The sequence below is a fragment of the Calliphora vicina genome, chromosome 5 (assembly GCF_958450345.1).
Source record: "Calliphora vicina chromosome 5, idCalVici1.1, whole genome shotgun sequence".
NCBI classification, from domain to species: domain Eukaryota; kingdom Metazoa; phylum Arthropoda; class Insecta; order Diptera; family Calliphoridae; genus Calliphora; species Calliphora vicina.
In genome coordinates this window covers 25,281,942-25,296,963 of record NC_088784.1, presented here as the reverse complement: position 1 = coordinate 25,296,963, position 15,022 = coordinate 25,281,942, and the positions used below count along the sequence as shown (strand labels likewise).

At 32.1% G+C, this 15,022-nt stretch overlaps 4 protein-coding genes across 4 annotated transcripts; 3 read left to right on the top strand and 1 right to left on the bottom strand.

Annotated features, from left to right (window-relative positions):
• The first annotated feature begins 615 nt into the window (after positions 1–615).
• On the top strand, positions 616–13,167 carry mute (muscle wasted). The gene is made up of 13 exons (XM_065513452.1): positions 616–855; positions 1,042–1,189; positions 1,259–1,540; positions 1,603–1,933; positions 1,997–2,068; positions 5,487–6,618; positions 6,678–7,020; positions 7,902–8,033; positions 9,592–10,795; positions 10,879–11,012; positions 11,074–11,402; positions 11,473–11,608; positions 11,725–13,167. Exons 1-13 carry the CDS (start codon positions 704–706, stop codon positions 13,045–13,047), a joined length of 5,718 nt encoding a protein of 1,905 aa, XP_065369524.1. The 5' UTR covers positions 616–703; the 3' UTR covers positions 13,048–13,167.
• LOC135961833 (uncharacterized) lies at positions 2,753–5,300 on the top strand. Its single transcript, XM_065513453.1, has 5 exons — positions 2,753–2,889; positions 2,954–3,131; positions 3,189–4,153; positions 4,214–4,899; positions 4,966–5,300. The coding sequence occupies exons 1-5, from the start codon at positions 2,837–2,839 to the stop codon at positions 5,229–5,231; spliced, it is 2,148 nt and encodes a 715-aa protein (XP_065369525.1). The 5' UTR covers positions 2,753–2,836; the 3' UTR covers positions 5,232–5,300.
• On the bottom strand, positions 8,678–9,424 carry Ufm1 (Ubiquitin-fold modifier 1). The gene is made up of 2 exons (XM_065513455.1): positions 9,262–9,424; positions 8,678–9,154 (listed from the first exon to the last, which is right to left on the bottom strand). Exon 2 carries the CDS (start codon positions 9,120–9,122, stop codon positions 8,868–8,870), a length of 255 nt encoding a protein of 84 aa, XP_065369527.1. The 5' UTR covers positions 9,123–9,154; positions 9,262–9,424; the 3' UTR covers positions 8,678–8,867.
• Positions 13,168–13,572: 405 nt separating the features above from the next.
• On the top strand, positions 13,573–14,679 carry LOC135961834 (glyceraldehyde-3-phosphate dehydrogenase). The gene has a single exon (XM_065513454.1). The coding sequence runs from the start codon at positions 13,616–13,618 to the stop codon at positions 14,621–14,623; it is 1,008 nt and encodes a 335-aa protein (XP_065369526.1). The 5' UTR covers positions 13,573–13,615; the 3' UTR covers positions 14,624–14,679.
• The last annotated feature ends 343 nt before the right edge of the window (positions 14,680–15,022 follow it).

Below are 15,022 nucleotides of genomic sequence, written 5' to 3'. Positions count from 1 at the left end.
TGTAAAAGATGTTTGAGGTTCAAAAGTTATACATATGTCGTCAGCTTATTATTGTTTTTAACAGTTAATAAAAGCTAAATTCAAACAAATACAACAATTCGAAAACAACAAGCATATTGTTTAAATGTAGAAGAAATGTCAAAATCAAGCCGAATTAAAATATTGCTATTGTTATTTACAATAACAAATGTAAACATAAACAAAGTTTGACAGAAGACTTACATTAAATCACGGCGAATTAAGAAACAGCTGATTTTAATTTAATTATATTGTTTGATGATAACAAATCAAATGCAGTAAATGCAAGCACCTCGTTTAAATTTAATCAGAATTTGGTTGACATGTGAGTAACAACAAAGTACCTGTTTTTTGCATTATAATTAAAAGCACTTTTTTCCCCGTTAAATTTAAAATAAAAAATCTCTCATTTGAATTCGCCTTAGTTATTAGTTACTTTACAAATAATTCACAGTAGTTAAGTTGTGTTTATTATTCATAATTTTGAGCAGTGTAAACACGCCCTATCGCTGCTGCTTCACATATCGCTATTGTTAATGAAATCTATCAAAACATCTGCAATTTTCATTGTTTACAAAAGTGCTCGCGGAAAATGTTAATAAAATTGATTCGTTAAACCAGATATACTAACATAAAAATATCAAACAAGTGTTGCTTTTGAATAAATTGTTTAAGTAAATTGAAAATGCCACAAACTCAAGCAAAAAAACGTAATAGTGATAGAGATTCCTCGGTTATATCGCAATGCGAGGATAGCAACAGCAGCATTGCAGCAGGTACAAATGCAGGAGTAAATCTAAGTAATGGCAGCAGTAGTTCGGGAAAATCCAGAAAAAGGTATGTTTTATTAATATTTTAAGGAAAATTACATCAAATATATTAAGACCTTTATACTCTTTCTGAGTTTGGGGAAAATATACACTTTAACCCTTATAAGTGCTAACGATTTTTGCCACTTGCCGTTGTTGGAGAAAATAATTTATCTTAAATCGTATAATATTTTGTTGAACATTTTCTTCATAGAAAACGCTGCAGTGATGTCCGTTTTAGTGATTTGGAATCTGAATTTGAAGATTGTGACCTTGAAGATGCTGCCGCTTTGGAAACTAAACTACGTAAAGTTGCTCGTACCAACTCCCTAACGCACGATGAAATGATGAAATTACTTCATGTACATAAATATATTCCTAAAAAATCTTAGTTTGTTACTAAACTAAATCCTTTTATTTAACATTTTTAGAAATTCGTTAAAAATGAGCATATTTTGGCATTAGTAACTCTGAAAGCTGAAGATGAATTGGCCCGAGAAAAACAAACAAATGAAGAAACAAGAGCTATACTAATAACAGAGAATCCTTCAGTACCAAAATTAACACGAGCTAAAGCCCGAGAACTGAATAAAACACCCATTTTAAAATTGCCCTCAATTAATCAGGAAGATCCAGAAATAGCATCCTTAATCAAAGATGATTTACGCTCCGACGATGAGGATGAAGAATATGTGTTCCAAGAAGAAGATTTTGTAATTTTTTATATTTAATTTAAAAATATTTATTACAATATTTAAAATTTTATTTCCTCTAGTCCGACGATGACCCCAACACTACCGCCTCGGATTTAGAATCAAATCCGCGTACCCCACAAACACCAGCTAGCCAATTTGAAGATTCACCGGTTAAACTTTCAGATGATGGTTGTTTTAAGGTACCCTTGAGTAAGAAAGCTCAAGAATTATCCGAAGAATTGCGCATAGCCACTAGAACAAGATCAAAGTTATGTCTGCAACAGACTACTATAGAAGATTTGCAGTCGGAATTTGTACCACCCGATTTAGATGATCCGTTAGAAACTGCAGATATGCAGCCCTTGGATGAAGATTGGATGCAGTTTTTAAATGACTTTACAAAACCATTAAGTAAGATTTTTATAAAAAATTCTTCTAAAATATATTAAATTTAAAAATGTTCTTGCATTATAGACGCCACTTTAGTAGGAGACGATGACGATCCCATTAATGATCCAGAATATGTGGCGGCAGAAAAAGTGACAGGTATGTTAAAAGTCCCCATCATACGTTTTTGGGTTATTATATATGTATTTTATGGAGTTTATTATTAATCATTCACAATAATGTTGTATTTTTGGATATTTTTTTTAATGTTTACATTTTATTTTTGGAAAATAGTTCGTAATAACCGTTTAACATGGATTTTAAAATATTAAAAAAAGTTATCAAAAAGCAGCAATTATTTTATAATACCAAATTTTATAACAATGACATATATGAACTATTTTAATAATGAAATTTAATCTATAAAGGCGCACTTTTCGAGCAATAGTAAATAAATTTTATTTTTAATAGATTTAACCGAAGTAGATTTTTATCGTATTTATAATATAAACACGTCAATTTGTTCTACTTTTCGGAATTATTAATGATTCAGCATTGGAACTTTTCGCATCATATATTTATTTGTTTACCCGTTTTGACCGACAGTGTATGTTAATGATTTTTAGAACATTGAAATGATTTAATGAAATTACAATTCGGCCGCTTAAATCTAAAAAATGTAAAAAATTCCGGAATTTTATTGTAATCCGTTTTTGTGTAATATTTAATGTTATATTATGGCAACTCTTTATATTTTGTTTATATATACATTCACAATAGTGTTGTCTTAATTAATTGAAAGAAGAAATAATTTTTATAAAAAATAGCTATCAGCTAAAAAAAACAATTTTCTGTAAAATTTAATAAAGTTGAAGTAATGTTTATATACTAATAAAATATAAAACAAGTGAACCTTTTTGTGGCAAAATGTCCTGTAATGAAGAGTTTCAAGTGAAAAACGAATATGATGATAGTAATTTGTAAGTATTCATGAAAAATGCTAATAAATTTTAAGTTTGTGTAATTAATGGCATTATTAATTAGCTCCAGCTATTATCAAGACTACAAAGATGATGAGCAAAGTGATCCCAGTTATGCAAATGAATCATTGGGAGTACTAACAACCATTAAAACACCCCATGGTGATAATATTTCGGTTTATTTAAGACTAGGTAATCGAATATTGTTTTGTTCCGGAAAATATTTCTACATAGAACACACGGTATGTTTTTACAGCTTTGAACTAAAGATATTGTTAAACTAATACATATTATTTTAGACTGCACAAACAGATCATCAAAAGGAATATACGGGTATTGTCAGTACTTGCCACACTTGTGGTGTAAGAATCAAGGGTTCCCTTAAAGTGAGTTCTAATTTTATATGCCACTTGAAAGCTCGACATCCTGAGGTTTACCAAGAGTTTCTTAAACAAAAACAAGAATCTGGAACAGGCACCAGAATTAAAAAATCTGATAAACTGTATGGTGGACATCGTACCAGCCCATATCCTGCTAATAACCATTTAGTAGGCAATATTTTACAACACCAGGAAACTCAGGAACAATTTCAACGTAATATTTTGCAATTTTTAGTTGCTACCAATCAGTCTTTATCCCTAGTAGAGGATGTTAATTTTCTGAAACTCTTTGAGTTTATGGATTTTCCTGTGCAACTGAAAACGGCTGCATGTTATGAACAAATTATTAAAGATGATTGCAAGTACAAACAATTGGAGCTAGCGAATTTTTTTAATCATAGTAAAGTATTTGTTTGCCTTACTTCTGACGTTTGGTCGTATGGAGAATGTAAATATTTAACATTAGCCTGTCATTGGATTGATGAACAATATCAACGTCAAACGGCTTTACTTGCCTGTAAACGTAGCTCAAGTCAAGGTGAACAAAGTTTACAAACATTAAAGAATGACGTCTTGTTACCATATGGCTTCCAAAAGGAATGTATTGTTAATACAGTTACGGGAAACATACAAAATTATACAACCGATTTTGTAGAATTTGGTATACAGAAAGAAGTATTATGTATAGATTCTAGGGGTACAACAGAGGATTGTACTTTTCTTAAGCAAATGCAAGAAAATCTTAAATTGTTGCATATAAGTAATGAGGACGAGATAAATGTGGTGCATCTAGACGTATTAAGATTAAACGAAATATGGATTAAAGACTTCACTAAATATCTTGACGAGGACACAAAAAACTTACATCGAACTTGTATGGAGAAGTAAGTAAAACATAAATTTAAAATTGACAAATATTCTTAAAGGAAATTTATATTTTTTAGATGTTGTACAATATGGCAAGTCAGCCACAGTAAGCAGTTCAAAAAAAGCTTTGAAACTATTTTAAATGTACCTGTAACACCACCCAATTTATTCTCGTTGACCTCCCTTTATAGCTCCCTTAAACAATTACTCCTCAACAAGTTACAACTCTCAGATATATGCTGTTTCTTAAAAAAACCTAGTTTTTCGCCTGCTGAACTACACTACTTAGAAGAATTGGTGGATGTGTTTGAGCCATTGCATGCAGCTTTTGAATTTCTAGATACTCCACAAAATCATTTCTATGGTTGTTTTTTGCCCACTCTAGTGACCCTCAAATGGAAATTGACTAGATTATTTAATAGTAAAAAACTCAAATATTTACAAGATCTCTTAACTAAATTGAAACAGCAACTTTTGACAGAATTTAAGTCGTATTATGAGCTAAATGATACAAAATCTGAAGCCATTGTGGCAGCCATTACTTATCCGCCAGTAAAGACAAGATTTTTAATGGGTTTACAGGATTCAGTATTGTGTTTTAATTTTCAAGCTAGAAACTTGCTACTAAAATATGGAAAGGATTATCATATAGTTGAAGAGAATCAAACAGATAACCAAGCAGTGCTAAATAATCAACAATATAGCATGGATAATATAACGACCGCAACGGACTTTTTTGATTTTGGCGATGGCACTGAAAAGTGTAAGTTTTTTTGCTCTTTATATATTAAGAAATATATTATTAATTATTTGATTTTTAATTTTATAGCTGCCGAAGACTCTCAGTTACCCAATTCTTTGAAACTAGAAATTGATGCTTATTTGGCAGATATTGATAATACGTTAATGTCTTTGCAAAAATATCCCACCATAAAACGCTTATTTTTTCGCTATAATACCTGTATTCCCTCTCCCTCAATTGTTTTACGCCTATTTCCTTTACATAATATATTAAGAAATAGTTTGTTAACTGCATCCACCCATGAACAATTTGAAAATTCTATATTTTATCAAAGTCACATTTTACACAAATAGTTTTAATAATTTTTTGTATGTATAGATATATATTTATTTAAGAATTTAGAAACTAAGTTTTATAAACCTAAACAAATTGTATATTTTTAATAAAAACCAATTTTAAAACTATATATTGAGAGCAAAATTTGATTGAATGCCATGTTAATTCTAGCTTTAAATGTAAGATATGACTATTGTGAATGATTAACCCTTAATCGAGTATTACGGATTTTAAAATTAATTTTAAACATTATTTATGTATATTTGTAACAGTTGATGCAGAGGAACTAAGAGATGTTAATATTTCGAAAAAAGAACTGTCTGAACTAGTTGCCGAACTTTATGATGGTTTAATGACTGAAGGCTTATCCATGGAGAGTATAGATTTGGAGACACCACGTAAATTTCTATTAAGCTATCAAGAAGACAGACTTAATACGCCTAGTAACTCACCCGAAAGATTAGAAGATAATTTAGATGTATCACGACAATTGGAATTTGAAAATGGTCAACAAGCTACAAAACACATTCAGGAAACACAAACTGTAACTAACGCCATAAACTCAACAAATAATTTAGATAGCCAACAGGATTCAGAAAGACAAACTGCATCTAATGTAATAACCTCAACAAGTAGTCAACAGGACTACACATTTCGGCCAGATATCATGTCTACACCTTCTACACAAAATAAACAACTTAATAATGAATACAATAACCTAAACTCTGATAATATGGCCCTAATACCCATAGGACAATCAGATAACAATAAAAATATTATAATAGCTTCAAGCAACATAAATACTCAACTAGACTTAATAGCTGTACCCATACCAGGGCAACCAAATTGTTTTCAGTTGGCCAAAGTAGTAAATGGGAATGCTGAAAATAATCAATCCGCTATACAAACAACTGAAAATGCCACCTCGTCGAAAAGTTTACGTGACAGTAAACCATACGAAATAAACTACTCTCGAGAATATGTGTCTGTACGTCGTCATATTATCGCCGAATATATAGATAAATTTAAAAGTTTACAACATGCCCAAGATAACAAAATATCTAGCACTACAACAGATACTACAGTTGCTATTCCACCAAATACTAATACAGGTTTCACTCAATATCAATATGATTTAATGCAACAGCAGCTGAGAATACATATACAACAGTTAACACAAAACTATGTGCAAACCTATTGCCATCCGGAATTGTGGAAATTGGCCCCCAAACCCAAAGAACTCTTACTGGATTTACAGGAGAAAGCTAAAACGAATGTCAACCTACAAGTGTGGAATTTAGAACCCGCCATAGAACTCATACAAAACTGGCAAAAAGAATTAGATCAGGATACACCAGAAAATACCGAATTAATGAACTTTTTGCATCATGAGCACGATGTTGTGTAAGTATAAGGAATTGTTTACATATTTAATTTATACTCATTATTATCTATATATTTAGCACCCATCAAATCCGCAAAATACCTCGTTTTCATCCACGCATAATAGATTGTTATCTTAACTCGCCCGTCTTCATGTATCCTCAGTATTTACCCAGAATGCCTTTTTCATCTAAACCATCAGTACCTATTTTCTCGCCAGTGGAATCTTATCTAGTTGCCATGGGTTTAGAAAAGCATTTACGGCTTATTTATGAGAAAAAGGAAAAAATATCTTTCAAGACGACACCTTTGAGAGTGGCCTGTAAAAGATTGGCTAAGGATACGGTGTGTGGTAAACGCCCAAGACGGATTTGGGGTCATATATTGCACTTACAAAATGTTGATTACTATAATCCAATTAAGGTAATAATTTGTCCTATTTTTCATCTATATCTGAATTACTAAGCCATTTCAAAGTCCCAATGACGGATATAACGCCATAGATATTTGAACCCACTTTGTATACCCTTCGCCATGAGTGGCAAGGGTATATATAAGTTTGTCATTTCTACATTTTTCATTTGCGACCCCACAAAGTGTATAAATTCTGGATCGTTATAGATAGCGAAGTCGATATAGCCATGTCCGTCTGTATGTTGAAATCAGCTTTCCGTAGCCCCTAAATAACTTACATACATGATTCATACATCAATATGTCGGGAATTCTTCCGGCTCGGTTGCAATTTAAAATCGGTCCAGAAATGGCTGAGATATAAGGAAAAACCCGGGAAAACCTCGATTTTTTGCCAATTTTTTATCTATATCTGGATTACTAAGTCATTAATATAGACAATATGGATATCTAATGATAGATATTTTAAAATCCATTGCAATGATGTATATAAAGCTATAGTAAGTTGCGATGTATATAAAGCTATAGTAAAATCAGGAAAAATATTTTTTAACCCGAATTTTTTTTTTTATAAATTATTTGTCCAAAAATAATTTTTTAAAAACTAAAAAAAAATTTAAAAAAAAAATTTGGAAAAAACTTTTTTTAAAAAAAAAATTAAAAATCAATTTCGAAAAGAAAAAAAATTTTATAAAAAAATTTCGACAAAAAATTTTAATTTTGTTTACTTAAAACTATTTAAAAAAATTATTTTTAAGTATAATTTGGTAAAGGGTATCTAAGATTTGGCACAGCCGAATATAGCTCTCTTACTTGTTTTTACAAACATTGCACTCTTACTTCTTTTTATTTTTGTTGTAATTTTAAATTGTATTTTTATGTATATTTTTAGTACTTTTTTGAACATAATAGAGCTCCACCGGTAGATCACGATCCTATTTGGACTTATGAAAATAATGTTGTATTGCCTCCCAAGGATCGTATACCAGAATTGCCATTAGTTTTTCAAACATATTTACAAAAGGTAAGTAATTTTGTTTACTGTTGTATTATAATATTGGCCGATTTTTTATGTTAGTGATTACTAGGGGGCAGATTTTCAGCATTTATAATTTATTAATATGCGCCTAAAATATGCTTAAAAAATATCAAAATATGACCTAAAAATTGGAAGAAAAAATAGATCGTGCATGTCCAAAAAACACACAGAAGTGTTCCCAGCAGACTCTTTAATTTATACCAAAAATTTAATTGTTAAAGTTTTAAAATTATAATTATTCTTCTGAGAAAACAGTGGAATTGTGATAAACATTGTACAAATGATGTATACAATTGTTAGGTGTTGTTAGTTATAAAGAATGGACTAGATTGGAGGTACCACATATAAATGGAAGGAAGCAATTTCAATAATATATAAATGAAATAACTTCTATTCAGAGAGCATTAGAACAGAACCTCGATTGTTGGGGCTAAAATCATTTCTTGGAGAATAAATTTCCATTTCATACAGATTTCAATTGGCTAATAAATTTAGGCGAGTAATATTCGGGTCGTACGTGTTAAGTACTTGATCCATTATATGTACCTACATTTACTTTACCTAAACTGTTGTAAAATACCGGCTAGAAACTTACTGATACGATACTACATATAAAAATTAAATTCATGTTTTCCAATTTCATAGTTTCCACAATTTCTCCACCCCTTTTTAGGGTTAATAAATAATTTTATTGTTGTGTTTACACATTAAATTTTATTTTAATTTATATAGTTTTAGAAAAGATTATATTAAATTAGAAAAAAATCTATAATATAAAAAAACAATTACTAAATGACATACAACATTTGAGTATTCCACTCAATGTCCTACACGATCTCTGGGAATTAAACGTAATTCAGAGCCGTGTTTCAAAAAGACATTGCCAGCAGTCTGTTGGGGGCTAATGCCAATACCATCATCGGTAATAATGGCACTGGTGGCTGCGGGTACTTTGAATTCTTCAGCAGCAAATTTCAGTACGGCCGTAAATGGGGTACCCTCGGGAACACTCAACACTTTGAAAGGTAATTTAGGATCCGAGGTTAAAGTAATTTTGAAGGTAACTTTCGACATGGTGCGTGAGTGGAGTTGTGGCAGATGACAGACTATAGTAAACAACAAAAAATGTTAGTGACGTGGTCAAATTTATTTATTCCATGTTATATATTAATTTATTAATCAAAAATTGAACATTTAATTAGAATATAAATACCTTTGTTGCAATGTATTTATTTTAATTAAAATTTTACAAATTTACTTAATATTTTATAAAAATTTTCTTTTTTTAGTTTAGTAAACACTGCTTTTTTTACAATAAGCTGTGGACTATTGTGATTGATTTAGTTTCTTTTAGAAAGTTGACATTTCCTTGTTTTTCTTAAAACAGAGACGTTATTTTGACATTTCACGTTATTGTGACATTATTCAATGTTTACATTGTATACATATACATTTCGACAAAATTGTTTTTAAACTTATGAATATATATAATTCTTAATTTATCAAAAAAAATATACAATGTTTGTTATTAAATTATTAACAGAAAAACGAACCTCCCAAACCAAAGCCTTGTGAAAATAAAAAATCACGCAAAAGGTCCTCCACAGTTAAGGTGTCAGACGCATTTAGGAATTCTTACTTGGAGTTTGTGCAAGAGGCTGTTGGTCAAGATCTGCATATGCCCATTTATGACCCAGTTGAGTCAAGTGATACGCCACTATCAGATGCCGATTCTAATACTGTTATTGGTGAGAAACGTAAAAAGTTATCAAATCCCAAGCCAGCGGCAAAAAGAAGACTGCCACAATCACTGACCATAAATGTGAATTATGTTTATGGTAATGGTTTAGATATCTCCACAACATCAGTAAACTCATCTTTGCCAGCATTACCTGCACCTTCATATACAATTGAGCCTCCTCAACATACTCCCATTAGAGATAATTCAACATCAAACTTCTTGAATTCAACAGAAGCTGAAGAAACAAACATTACTAATCTTAACACTAGTAACAGCAGCCTACCAGATTCTACTATAAATAGTACAGTCGATGTGACACAAAACAATTTGAATAATACAGCAGCAAATCCCGAGTGTCCCATTATTACATACAATTTCGATTGGAGAACAAAAACTTTACAGCCAGCCTTTGATTCTACTATAAATGAATCTGAGCCAGTGGTCTTTGATGATTCCTCTCATCTACCAGTTATAATTAATAGTTCAAATTCGCCTCATAAATTGAAGGATGAAGTTTCTTATCGCTTGCAGAAAAAACAAAAAATAATCAAGAAATTAAGAAGAACATCTAAAAAAGTTGGGGGCACCATTAAACTACACAAAAATATCAAACAAAAGTCTTCGGCTTATCGTGAGAAACGCAATTTACAACGACGTTGTGAGGAATTAATAACAACGTACTCTTTGCATTTAGATAAACTACTATTGAAATATAAAGACTATCCTTTAATACAAAATTATTATCGTCGTTTTAAGGCTTTGGAATTATACACTAACCTCTTAAAAAAATTAAAGTCTATTTGTGCTAAGAATTGTAGCGCTATGTCAAACTCCACGAATAACAGTCCCTCCAATTTGAAACGTACACGTAGCAGCAACTCGAATACAGAAGATGATAATAGTCCATCGTCGGCAAGGCAAGTGCGAAAATTAAATCGTCAAGAGGAAAATTTTAGACACATGCTGTTGCCCGATACGCCAGAGGAGGTAAATCGTAAAGATGCTAGTAAGTAGATTAAAATTATGTTAATTTGTTCCTTTGAATCAATGTTTTGGTTATTAAATATTTATATTTGATTTCTTTTTTAGTTTATGCTTTTAATTTCTATGAAAAGGTGGAAGAAGCTTTTAAGGCTTCTAACAAACCTGAAGACTGTAAAAAATTCAATGCCATACTGAAATCATTTGATCCCAAAAAGGACAAAGTATCAGATTTATATTATGTGAGTAGAAGTCACCAACATTCTTTCGTTTATGTTTTATTGTAAATTATTTTATTTTCAGAAATTAGAAAAACTCTTTCTGCCCGATCATCCCGAGCTGGCTCAAGTGTTTCTCACTTTTCTCCTGCCTTCCGAAGCAGCTGAAATTGGGAAATTTTTTGAGCACTTCATGATCAACAACATGACCACCTTTATAAATAAATTAAATATTTATTTCAACAAACAGCCGGCTCAAATACGTAAAATCTATAATAGTTTAAATGATTTGGCGGAAGATCCTGATGTTAACATGAAAAAAGTAGAAACAAAAATCATACCACTATTAAAGGGAAATCAATTTTTGATCGATTGGTTTATGCAACAATTTCCTCAAAACACACCGCCCGAAAGGTAAGCAAAAAAAAAAATACTAAAAGGAACGTTTTTTTATACTTTTATTTCGATTTAATTTTTGTAACAGATTGTTTACCAACTCGGAACATATAAATCTTAAGGATCAGCAAACTAATCGTACTGGAGAATATGTGGAGACTGTAACTGATTTAATGGATTCGCCCACAAATGATGCCCAGCAACAACAAAGTTGTCAGTTGAGGGTGAGTGTTCTTCATTATACAATTAACTATGAGTGCTAACTCAAAACTAATTTATTTCAACAAAATCTTAAAGTTCCATAAAATTAAAAATATGGTTTATTTTCTTTTTATTTCAGTACATAAATGGCCGCATGTTCTATGGTTCCAAAATGTTATTACCCGCCAAATTGTCTTTTATGGCGGCAACTTACAAAGACAAACCTCAGTCTAACGATGCTTCAACTTCAGTAAACGCCTGTGTGCATGGCATTAGAGAACATGGCGAAAAACGTCTACAGGCTGCCGCAGATCTAACATCAACACACACAAATATCACAGAGGTGCCTTCAAGTGATGACCAAGACAAATCAGAAGAGGAAGATGTCTCAAAGGCTTTAGTTATTGACACAGGCGATGAAGAGGACAGTTGTTCTTCGGTGGAATTGTGTGATGAGGCCACCCTAAGGTCTCATGCCACCAGACTAAATCCTACTGTTTATAGTTCCACCTGTTATGCCACAGCCAATGCCACTAGTACACCCAATTTGATTAACAATTTTCAAGCTCATCATCCCAATGCTAAAAAGACTTCTTTGAATTTCAATGAAGAAGCCAAATTATCGCCACGTAAAAACTCTATAACAACCGCAACATCTTCACAATCGAATATAACGTCTCCTTTAGCGGCGGTAATTTGCAATTCTCCCATAAACTCCAAAGACAAAAGAAAATCTCCTAGTAAAAAAACAAAATCACCTTTAAACAACAGCAGCAACAAGAACATAAGAACTAACCATGCTTCTGCGGTACAGCCCATGGTAGTTATACATGAAACTAATTCAGCTATACAGTGTGCTAAACGTTTGAAATCTCTTATCGACGGAGATGGACAACAGGGTGAAAATAATGAAGAAGTAATAGATTCTAAAGAAATTATACAAATCGTAGCCAGAACTAAGAATTCGCTCAAGTCTACGCAAAGCTTAACACCAGCTAGTACTACTTCCATATGTGAAGAAGTTAAGGAAGAAACCTCCGAAGATTTAGAATTTCTGGCCGAAGACTCAGCGCTAAGTCCCAGTCCTTTCCCCTGTCTGCGTATGGAACCCGATTCCAATGAAGAAGATGCTTATAATACAACACCCCCACCGCCACCATCTCAACCGGCTGCAGCTGCCAGTGATGATGACTGTAAAATTGATATAGTAACTTCATTAACCACCGACGTTAATGGCTCAGCTGTACCCTCAACTGATAAAACCACAACAGTTTTACCTTTAAATGCGGCATGGACCAGAGATGAAGATAAAATAATACTCATCGAAATGAAACTGGGCTCTCAGAATCGTCAAGAACTATATGAACGTATAGCCGAAAAACTACAAAATAGGACAATGTTTGAAATAACGTCACGACATCAATTTTTAATGGATTTTCTGTCGAAATTACAAGGAAAATAATTTCGTGAAAACTTGTTCATTGTTAATAGTTTTGTTTTAGATTAAGGAATTTCAGAATTATCTTATTTGTGTATGTATTTCCTAAAATATGAAATATACGTTTATCTCTTTAACAATAAACTTGTTTAATTGAGAGTGAACTTGCGTAAAGTATTTTTTTAACTGCCACTTTGGAATTTTTATTTTTCGCATGAACTATATCCTAAAAACTAGCCCTAGTTGCTGTTGTAACAACTAGGGCTAGATGTGGTCGAAAATTTACATCATTGGGCAAAAAATCATCCGATCGCTGGGTAAACATTCTTTGGGAGAATGAGGCTACGGAACAAAGATCCAATTGTCGTGGGAACGAAAGCGCTCTAGTGACTATCCTAGTGACTGTCCGAGTAACAAAAACTAAATTATTAAGTTTAACTTGTTATAAAATACTTTTACATATTTCAAATACAGTTACCCAGAAATACTACTCAAAAAAATTTTGTTTTCGTTCCAGAAAAACAATTTCCAAATAGACAAGAAAAAAAAAACACGTATTCCACAAATTATAACACAATTTTTAAATAAATTCATGTCACGAATTGGCATAAATGGTTTCGGTCGCATTGGCCGCATATTTTTAAGGCGTTGTTTGAAAAAAGATGCCTGTGTCTTGGCCATAAACGATCCTATGATTAATTTGGACTACATGGCTTATCTGTTAAAACATGATTCCACACATGGACGTCTGAATGCCTCCATATGTGCGGATGATAAACATCTTATAGTAGATGGTAGGAAAATACGAATATTCAACGAAAAGGAACCCGCAAAGATTCCATGGTCTGATGCAGCTGTAGAATATGTGGTAGAAGCTACTGGCAAATTTCTAACTATAGAAACTGCGGGTAAACATATAAAGGGTTCGGTAAAGAAAGTGATTATCTCAGCACCCTCTAAAGACGCTCCAATGTTTGTGTGTGGTGTTAATTTGGATAAATACAAGCCAGATATGAGTGTAGTTTCAAATGCCTCTTGCACCACCAATGGTTTAGCCCCCTTGGCCAAAGTGTTACATGAAAAATTCGGTATTGTTGAGGGTTTAATGACCACATGTCATGCTCTTACTGCTACTCAAGCTACTGTGGATGCGGCAAACAAAAATTGGCGCAGTGGCCGTGGAGCTCTACAAAACATTATACCAGCTTCAACGGGTGCTGCCCAAGCGGTGGGAAAAGTTATACCCGAATTAAATGGTAAATTAACTGGCATGGCTTTTCGTGTTCCAATAGCTAATGTATCGGTGGTTGATTTGACGGTGCGCATAAATAAACCAGCCAAAGCAGAGGTCTTAAAACAGGCAATAAAAGCTGCTGCCGAAGGTCCTCTTAAGGGTATACTCGGTTACACGGAAGATGATGTAGTTTCTTCAGATTTTAACACGTATTCCATATCCTCGGTATTTGATGCAAAAGCTAGCATTTCTTTAAATGAAAATTTTCATAAACTTATTGCTTGGTACGACAATGAATATGGTTATTGTTGTCGTTTATATGATTTATTAGTACACATGCAAGAAGTCGGCGGTAAATGTAATTAATTATTTTTTTTATTTATGTTATAATGAAGTTATTTTACTTAAAAATACATATGTATATAAATGAAAATATGTTTAAGTTTATGGTGCAAATTAATTTTGAACTGAACTCTCAGAAACTGTGAAAAGGTTAGATGTGTTAACCTTTGCTGCGGTACATATTCTTTAACACTTTCTGGTAAAATTCTTTGTTAGAAAATGACTTAATATTGGTTCCTAAATAGAACATGTAATAAGTTACCCAAAACTTTTACCGTGTGAATTAAACATACTGGTAAATGTATTCGGGGATGTAGCTTCGTAATTTATAAGGAAATACTTTGAAATGGTATCATACAAATTAGAATAGAGCTACGGCTTAATCGGCGCTTATTAATATAAGCTCTATTATTGGTCTGAAAA

What these genes read in the sequence shown, in the direction of transcription:
- mute (XM_065513452.1), top strand. Translation starts at nt 704, where the DNA reads ATGCCACAAACTCAAGCAAAAAAACGTAATAGTGATAGAGATTCCTCG. An exon ending in TCGGGAAAATCCAGAAAAAG is followed by an intron (nt 856 to 1,041) that starts GTATGTTTTATT and finishes TTTTCTTCATAG; the next exon opens with AAAACGCTGCAGTGATGTCC. An exon ending in CAAAACACACCGCCCGAAAG is followed by an intron (nt 11,403 to 11,472) that starts GTAAGCAAAAAA and finishes TTTTTGTAACAG; the next exon opens with ATTGTTTACCAACTCGGAAC.
- LOC135961834 (XM_065513454.1), top strand. Translation starts at nt 13,616, where the DNA reads ATGTCACGAATTGGCATAAATGGTTTCGGTCGCATTGGCCGCATATTT.
- LOC135961833 (XM_065513453.1), top strand. Translation starts at nt 2,837, where the DNA reads ATGTCCTGTAATGAAGAGTTTCAAGTGAAAAACGAATATGATGATAGT. An exon ending in GAATATGATGATAGTAATTT is followed by an intron (nt 2,890 to 2,953) that starts GTAAGTATTCAT and finishes ATTATTAATTAG; the next exon opens with CTCCAGCTATTATCAAGACT. An exon ending in TGGCGATGGCACTGAAAAGT is followed by an intron (nt 4,900 to 4,965) that starts GTAAGTTTTTTT and finishes TTAATTTTATAG; the next exon opens with CTGCCGAAGACTCTCAGTTA.
- Ufm1 (XM_065513455.1), bottom strand. Translation starts at nt 9,122, where the DNA reads ATGTCGAAAGTTACCTTCAAAATTACTTTAACCTCGGATCCTAAATTA.